Source organism: Pyrus communis, chromosome 5 (genome assembly GCF_963583255.1).
Source record: "Pyrus communis chromosome 5, drPyrComm1.1, whole genome shotgun sequence".
NCBI classification, from domain to species: domain Eukaryota; kingdom Viridiplantae; phylum Streptophyta; class Magnoliopsida; order Rosales; family Rosaceae; genus Pyrus; species Pyrus communis.
Window position 1 is genome coordinate 11438387 of NC_084807.1, and position 8360 is coordinate 11446746.

The following is an 8360-nucleotide window of genomic DNA, read 5'->3' on the forward strand; positions in this document are numbered from 1 at the left end:
TCAGATTCCCTAGAATCATTGAATTGGATGAATATGCATCGCAAACAAATTATTCCTAACAAGTTCTCTATATGAACAGCATGATAAAGATACAAGTTAGAATCATTACGTTCTTTGGAAATCATAAGCATCGACAAGGCATTTGTAACTATGAAAAGCATGATACGCTTGCCAGGAATCTACTTAACATGATCGTGACTAGCAACCTTGACTACTTGTGAATATAAATTCATAACGATTAGGTGAAACAAACTTATATCCTAGCACCAAATTCAAGCATGCAAATTAAGCGTGCACTCTCAATCAACATACAAGAATTATCTATTCTAAAACTAGGGAGCAATGACTGTTCATTGGGCTACAGTCAATTGTTTGCCCCTCGATTTCACGCTATTTACAACAAAAACCATCAGATTTAGGTTGGGTTGGAAAGGTAATTCCCAAAAGTTAGGGGGTAATTTTGTCCGTAGGATTGAGCCGAATTTCACTTTATTTACAAAATTGCCACCGCCTTTTCTTTCCCTCTTTCTCCCTCCCTGCTCTCTCGATAACCATCCATCAAATCCCCCGTTCTTTCCTTTTCTCACTCTGTAACCCTAGCACCGTTTCTCTCTCATTTCTCTCAAATTCGAGACTTCTCTCTCAATTCTCTCAACCTAGCCCCAGCGCTGCTCACCCCATTCCTCTTCATAATCTCAGTTAAATCCATCGTCATGGGACCTTCTTCCTCAGACCTTCATGTGTAGGTTACCTTTTCATCTAAATTAGGATCAGGGTTCTGAAATTAATTTCCCCCCAATTTTCCCTCTCTCTTTGCAATGGAAGAACATCCATCGTCTTCCTCATCTTCTTCTTCTGCTGCTGCTTCGACCAGTAGGAATACTTCAGGCGGTGCTGCTGTTGCTGCCACTGCCGCTATGACGTTTGAGAGCTTCGCAGCCTGCACTCCTGAGGCCGGCTACCAGAGAGAAGGACACATGAGAGGAGAGAAAGAGAGAAAGAGAGAGAGAGCACACAAAGACAGGAAGGCCTGAGATTGAGGACAAAGGCCATGGTTGCACAGAATGACTGAGATTTGAAGCCCATGACAGCCTTAGCTGATTGAAAAGGTGAGGAGTCGTTTTCAAATCTTTTGTGATTTAGGATTAGGTTTACAAACTCTATTCATATCATGCAGCTTTAGATTCGAAATTGTGATTTTGTTCAGCAAGAATTCTAGGGTTTGTGACGTTTGTGAGGTTTATACATTTTAAATCTCCTTTTGTCTTCAAATTCTCTCTAATTTATTGCTATGTGATGTAACTCTTATTCTGTATATTTTACTGATCAATTGAACATGCAAAGGTAGTGATTGAAGCCTTTTGTTGCTGAGAATCTATTAGATCGTTTAGAGATAAAAACCCAGCTTTTTTTAAAAATTTAATTTTTCTTCTTCGTTTAAATCTATTAGTTCTACTTAAGGAATGAATTATGATCAGAATTTGTTTCAGGGAATGGGAGAGCGAAATTGGAGAGAGAATGTCGAAATCGGCTAAGATCGAAGATAAAGACGGAGATTTCTAAGTATCAGTTCTCTTTTAGTCTAGAAAATGTATGTGTTTGAAGGAGTTCGGGAATATTAGATAATTGTGTTCTTTTTTAACATCTAAGTTGCCCATTTTGTTTGATTTTCATTTCTTGGCAATGTTTTTCCTTCTATTGATTTAATGTAGGAGGTTCTGATACGCCCATTGCAAGCACGCTTCCCGGACAGCTGAAGCTTCAGCCTTTCAGAAAAGCTCCCGAACTTTTCCAAAGGCTCCGACTTCTCAGAGAAGCTCCGGAACTGTTCCAAAGGTTCCAAAGGCTCTGACTTCTCAAGAACACCACCTCTCTTTCATCAACAAAGCTTGATAATTTGTTTTATTTATTTTTTTTGGAAAAATTCCCGATTTTGATTTTTTTCAATTTTTTTTTTGTTTTGTTTTTGTTAATTGCAGCTGCCAGTAGCAATTTTCCCAGTACATATGCCCTTGATACAGCTCACGCTACTGTTCCCTGTACCACTACAAGGTATGCATGCTGATTTGTCCATATTCTTATTTATTTTATTTTGTAATATTTAGCAAAATCAAACATTTGATCACCTTCTTTTGATTTTGGGTTTGGTGGGTTTGATGCGTACTGATAAATTTATTTGGTTTTGGTTGATCTGAAATTGGTGATTGCATAACACGTTAGAATGTGAATTTTCATGCGTTTTGTAATTCTGAGTCTGTGTTTGGATGCTGTAATATGTTGGATTACCTAGATACTGGCCTTCCATGACTCCCTTGATTTATGCATGATGGAACTAAGTTACTTTAGAATAGATAATTTTTCTGGTCTTCTTACTTTTGTTGGAATGTTGTTAATGTAATTTGTTAATTTTGGATATTTGTTTGTCATGGGTTCTGTAGAATTAGACTCCAATTGTGTCCTCTGGTTTTCTGATTTTTTTTCTCAAGTAGGATTAGTTCTTACCAATTTCCTATGAGATTTGTGCATGTTTGTTTGTTAATGCTCATTGCTCGGTGAGGGTTTCAGGGATGGGAGGTCATAGAGATAGAGATAGAGATAGATAGAGGGAGACAGAAAGGGAGAAGGAGAGGGAGATGGATAGAGAGGGAGAGGGAGAGGGAGAGAGGGAGACAGACAGAGAAAGAGTGATAGAGAGAGAGGGAGAAGGAGGAGTGGGGATCTCATCACCATTGCTGCAGATCCTCGATTTCATGAGTGGGAGAGGGGGGACAGTCAGAGAAAAGCACGGGGGCCATCGGGATTTGAGGGAGAGGGGTAGGGATCGTGGCTAGGGGTTTGGGTTTATCCTATCTCTCTCATCGCTTTCAGAATTCTATATATATATATATATATATGCCAATGGAAGTTAATAATTTTATTGTTCTCTGGGGTTGGTTTTGTTCATGAATAAAGTACTGTGTTTTCGTTGTATTTTGGTTTCAAGAAGTTGATGGTTTTGGGTTATGTTCTTTTTTCCCTTTTTCTCAATTCTCAGTGAGTGGCACTTTTTCTCAATGGAAGATGATAGTTCAAATGTGTCAATGGTTCTGGAAATACGATTACAAGTTTACGTACATTCAGTCTACCAACAACATTTCTATGCACACAACTCAAGACACATGGATATGTTCCAATCTCAGCGACAAGCACTACTATGAGGCCACTACCATATGCGAATATCTTCATACATGTCGGTTCCCTTTCTCACCCTCTTCATGTTTTATCCAATATTATGTTTTTTATCTGATTTCATGTGTTTTCTTGACGCTTTTCCATTCTTTGATATGGGTAATTTGTTGTTATGTTTTCATGATCTGGGTCTTTTTTCAATTTGCATTTTGGTTGTCCAAGATTTCTAAGCTTTTTTATTTATAAAAATATAAGAACAAATTAAACTGAACATCAAGGAGTTTATTATGATCAACTTTTTGAAGTGTCGGTAACACTTCGCTTTAGGAATATGTAAAACTACCAATCATTGTTTGATAATTCCTCATGTAATGAACGACTTGGACTTTACCATAAATTAATTTAATTTCTATTACAGCAAATCTGGTCATTTTCTATGTAAGTTTCCCTTCATGGTTCAGTTCTGGCATTCCCCTCAAAACATCATTTGTGTCATTTCCTCTTTTTCTGTGTTCAGCTTACATACCTTACATATATATTGGAGACTACAACGACAAAAGATGTCAGTTGAATGTATATAAAAGCCAAGCTGCTTATCTTATCGACCTCATTCACTCATGTGTCCCTCTGTTCATTCATGATTGTTTTAAATTTATTCAGGTTAAATGTGTTTTATTCATGCAGTTATGTCTAAAATAGTTGATTCCCGCCGCAACACACGGGCATATTTTCTATATAGACTAAGATTTGGTAATATATGGAGGTGAGATGAGCTATTTCATTCCGAACTAAGACCTAAGAATCTTCGCAATTCTTATCCTTTAAATTTTGCATTTTTTTAAAATATTTATTAATTTTTTGGTGATGCAGGTAGATGAACATGTTCGAAGGGAAATCATGAGCCATAGATCACTGAAGCATCCGAATATCATTCGATCCAAAGAGGTTAGTGATCATAAAATATTTTCATTTTGTATTTTTTTTAAATATTTATTTATTTTTGGTGATGCAGATGCAGATGGATGAACATGTTCAAAGGGAAATCACAAACCATAAATCACTGAAGAATCCGAATATCATTCGATTCAAAGAGGTCAGTGATCACTATTCAATCCTTTTTTAGGTTTCAAACGATACTATTAAATGGTTTTCAACATTGGATTTAATAAACCTCTAATACAGGTTTAGAGTTTTGGTTTGGCTTTGATGTTTTCCACCATCACAGATTTTCCCTGATTCTTTCTATTTTTATTATACTTATAAATGAAATTGTTCCCTGGATTGCAGTTACTTTTCAACATCCGACAACACTGATATAGCATTTGATGTACACTTCACTTTTGAAACCCAATCGGAATTATGTTCCGGTCAATATTGAGGATCCAGGTAGTTCTAGGTCTCTCTTTTCTCTCTTTCCCCCTCCCTATATGTAGTTTAATCTAATTGAATAGCTCTATTTATTTAAGATTTAGTTGCGTTCGTCATTACTGAAATTTGTTGCAAGAAATTGGGGGATGAATTTGGTTTCGGGGGAATGTTATCCTTTTTTATTCTTATACTGCACAGAAAGAAAAAAAAAGCAATGCATTGGGTGCAAGTATGTGTTTTTTATCATTTATTTCTGTAGTTTGAAAGTCAATTGTGTTTTTGTTGCCGCATCATATAATTATTCAAAATGCCCTTTTTAGCATTTCAATACCATTTGCACGTCATTGTTAGCACTTCGAATACCTTATCCCCAATTTCAAGATCATGCAAAACAATGTGACATTGCCTCTCTGTTTATCTTAACATTGCCTCTCTGTTTTTGGTATCTTTGTTTATCTCTCTGACAGACGAGTGCATGGTTGTCACATAATCACATTACTTGTTTCTTTATCAAATTGTATACGATTTCTGATTCTTTCACGTATCAGACAATATAACGAACTTGAACCCAAAGAAGACAATAAATGTCAGGCAGCTATGTACAGGTGACATACAAGCATCTGTATTTCATTCGAAAATCAGGTGAAATACAGGTGTTTTTATCTGCAAAAAATTCGGATATGGTGTCCTAATAACTTTCTCATGCTATTCTATTTGATTCTTTAATAAAAGTTTTGTAGTTTTTAGATTTGGTGGATCTTAGTAAATTAGGTAGTAAAAAGTACTCTTTTGCTTATTCTCAATGTAGTCAAATTTTATCAAGACAATTTGAGCGGGGAAAAACAATGTCAAACATATGTCGTATATATAAACGTTTCTTTTGGTTGTGAAGATACACTATGGAGTGTGCATATTTGAATTGTCAGTTTCCTCAAGTGTATTCAATCTCCCATTTCATTATATAGACCTCACGTGGTACTTAATTGTTCTCCACTAAGATGCATGCTTCAGTACAATCGAATGAAAAAAATAAAAAAGACCATTGCAATGTTGGTATTTCGTATATCTTATTTATAACTATGTTTTCTATTGCAAATTATTGCCACAACAATTTATCTACGTGAGGTCCATGTGGCTATTATGCGTGCATTATTTTCTTCTAAGTGAGGATACGGGAAGTTTTCCTCATTATGCTCCTATGCCCAGTTGGTCGGGTGTATATGACTTGCAGTGAGCTCAGGGACACAGATTGGTTAGTTCATCCATGATGCTGAGTCCTATCTTGAATGGTATCTTGGCCGCCGCGTTTTAGATGCTTAGGTCCGTGATTGAAGTGTTATTTGTAGTTTTTTCTTCTTTTCAGAATTCATAATGTTTGCAACTATAAAAAACAATATACTTTTATACCTCTGTTTATCTTTTCTTTGTTTTCATGAGAAAGTAATTGTCATTGGCAGCACTATAAAAAAACAATCTCTCTGCATTATTCTCTGCTTCATACATAATTACATGATTTTAGGTTTAATATCTAGCTTTTTAGTTGTAGATTACTTATATGGGTCTTTAACTGCAATATCAAATTTCTTACTTTTTTCATGTTTTTACTTTTTACTTGCTGATATCTATTTTAGAATGTGGAATTATATCTAATATTTGTTTATTTTCTGACTGTCTTAATGCCTCACTGTCTGTAGATTTTAAATTTTGGTAAGAACCATGAAAATGATTGAAAAGCATGATGTTGTTTTCGAAATATATATTAGCATCCCCTTCTCACCCAACTGCCAAAATCAGGTGGCTTAACTTGAGGTGTTTTCAGATATTGTAATTGAATGAACAATTAGGTTACACTTTAACAAAAATGTGTAAAAAGGGTTGATAATCGCATTTTTAAGAGAGAAGTACTATTTTGTCTAACCCTTTTGAGTTCCCATATATCTTCATTGTTTCATTTATACATCTGTTGGAGGATTGGAGGGGATTGGGAGGCAGATGAGTGAGACTTCTGATGGTTACACAGAAATAAATGGTCTCTCACATCTTGAACCAAATTATTATTGGTTTGGCAGGTATGAATGATTCTAGCCTTTTTTTTTAGAGGAACTATGCTTTCCATTTCAAACAGAATATTCTGTTATTAGAAGCAATTACATAGAGTTTGGCCAACTAAAATGGCTGGACAGAAAAAATGGTCCTAATTGTTCACTCTCTAATGATGTTGGCAAGTAACGTTGATTGTTCTAAACGCTGGCAGTGCTTCTGTTTTCCACAATGTAAGCCCAAGATTATGCGATGGTGCTCAATTTGGATTTGTTGCATAGCTAGAAGGATTATCTTGCAGTAATTGTTGAAGACCGTTATATGCCAAGGTATTGATTCTTTCGAATCCCAGTTAAAAAAAAAAAGTCAGATTTACATATATTTTGCATCATTATAATTAGTCTACTTGGGTTAGCTTAAGATTACAAAGAACAGCCTACTACATGGGGGAATAAATCTTTCTTATAGCATGCATATCCATATATAGCAAGCAAAGTTTCACTTGGTTCTTAGGCACTAGACCGTCTTTCCTTTAGCTTATAATTAGCTGCTCATGAATTCTTGGCATCTTATTTTATTCTTCTTATTGGGGTGTTTTACAGCACCGTATATTTTTTCAAGGAGCTTCCTCAGTTTGTTGTCAAGGCTGGTTCAATTTTAAGTAATATTTATGGTGTAGATTGGGAAAACAAACTTGAGGTATTAATTTTTCAGAGATAGTTTATGCTTGAAATTAGCCTTGTTTTTATATCTTCCAACATTCTGTTTTCTTGGAGTTACTGTGTGCTTGAAAACTTGCTGAAACAACAATGGAACAGTTATTTTGTTTTTTGTTAACTGCTGAAACAGGTGCTAGGCCTACAGGCCATATATTTTGCTACCTTAACTGCAGGGTAAAATATGTCTGGACTGCATCTTGCTTTTGTTTCTTACGGAAATAGGCATCCTGCATTTTTTTTCTTTGAACATTAGTGCTTGAAAGCTTAGCTGCTGAAACAAAAACAGAACACTTTTAATGTTTTTTGTTAACTGCTGAAACAGGCCGTTGGCCTACAGGACATATATTTTGCCATCTTAACTTCAGAGGCAATATATGTGTGAACTGTATGTTGTTTCTGTTTCTTATGGAAACAGACAATTTTTTGCAATCACACCTTTTGTAATCAAGAACATTTTGTTAATTGTACAATGTCTTTTCATATCAGTTATGTTGAATGTATACAAAAATCAAGATGCTTATCTTACCGAATATTTTCACTCATCTATCCTTCTATTCATTCATGATTATGTTTAATTTATTCGGGTTAAATGTGTCTTATTCATGCAGTTAAAGCTGGTGCATTGAAGTCCCGCAGCAACGCGCGGGCATATTTTCTAGTAAGTTCTAAATCAGACGGTTAAGCAAATTGTATTCAAAACTTATGCAACGATAACTGGAAGTAATCAACTTATTTCACATATATAATCATGGTTTCGAATCACCCCCTAACTAACTAGGGGGTTTAGCCTTTCATGTTCACAAAAAGAGAAATAAAATTGAATTTAAACATAACGAACAAAGGATGGATTACACCTAAAACGGCCAAGAAATCCACTTGAATTTCTGCACGTTTTAAATTCCTCTTTCTCCTTCTCCTTGCTGCGGCAGAGATGGTCTAGGGGTGTTTTGGATGTTATTTTGGGTTGGGGATGGATTTAGGGAGGTTTGGTGGTGCGGCAAGGTTGTGGAGTGATGGAGGAAGGTTTGTATGGTAGCTGGAATGGTGGAGGAAGGCACGGCAAAG

The 8360-nt window shown here is 35.6% G+C and overlaps 1 protein-coding gene across 3 annotated transcripts; it reads left to right on the forward strand.

The window, feature by feature from the left end:
- The first annotated feature begins 583 nt into the window (after positions 1 to 583).
- Positions 584 to 7654, forward strand: LOC137734893 (uncharacterized). 3 transcript variants are annotated; one of them, XM_068474208.1, is made up of 13 exons: positions 584 to 1109; positions 1491 to 1591; positions 1713 to 1836; positions 1980 to 2052; positions 3035 to 3229; positions 3853 to 3931; positions 4039 to 4113; positions 4181 to 4261; positions 4456 to 4554; positions 6506 to 6605; positions 6791 to 6905; positions 7179 to 7275; positions 7426 to 7654. In XM_068474208.1, the coding sequence occupies exons 4-7, from the start codon at positions 2007 to 2009 to the stop codon at positions 4040 to 4042; spliced, it is 324 nt and encodes a 107-aa protein (XP_068330309.1). In that variant the 5' UTR covers positions 584 to 1109; positions 1491 to 1591; positions 1713 to 1836; positions 1980 to 2006; the 3' UTR covers positions 4043 to 4113; positions 4181 to 4261; positions 4456 to 4554; positions 6506 to 6605; positions 6791 to 6905; positions 7179 to 7275; positions 7426 to 7654. The 3 variants fall into 3 exon arrangements, 2 of the variants coding, with proteins under 2 accessions (XP_068330309.1, XP_068330310.1); XM_068474209.1 differs by lacking the exons at positions 6506 to 6605; positions 6791 to 6905; positions 7179 to 7275; positions 7426 to 7654 and adding an exon at positions 5743 to 6024; XR_011068586.1 differs by lacking the exons at positions 3853 to 3931; positions 6506 to 6605; positions 6791 to 6905; positions 7179 to 7275; positions 7426 to 7654 and having other exon boundaries at positions 4456 to 5646.
- Positions 7655 to 8360: the final 706 nt, after the last annotated feature.

Bases quoted from the DNA above. Each gene is read 5' to 3' on its own strand.
- LOC137734893 (XM_068474208.1), top strand. From the start codon at position 2,007: ATGCCCTTGATACAGCTCACGCTACTGTTCCCTGTACCACTACAAG. The intron at 2,053-3,034 runs GTATGCATGCTG...CTCAATTCTCAG, and splicing joins GTTCCCTGTACCACTACAAG to TGAGTGGCACTTTTTCTCAA. The intron at 3,230-3,852 runs GTCGGTTCCCTT...TTATTCATGCAG, and splicing joins ATGCGAATATCTTCATACAT to TTATGTCTAAAATAGTTGAT.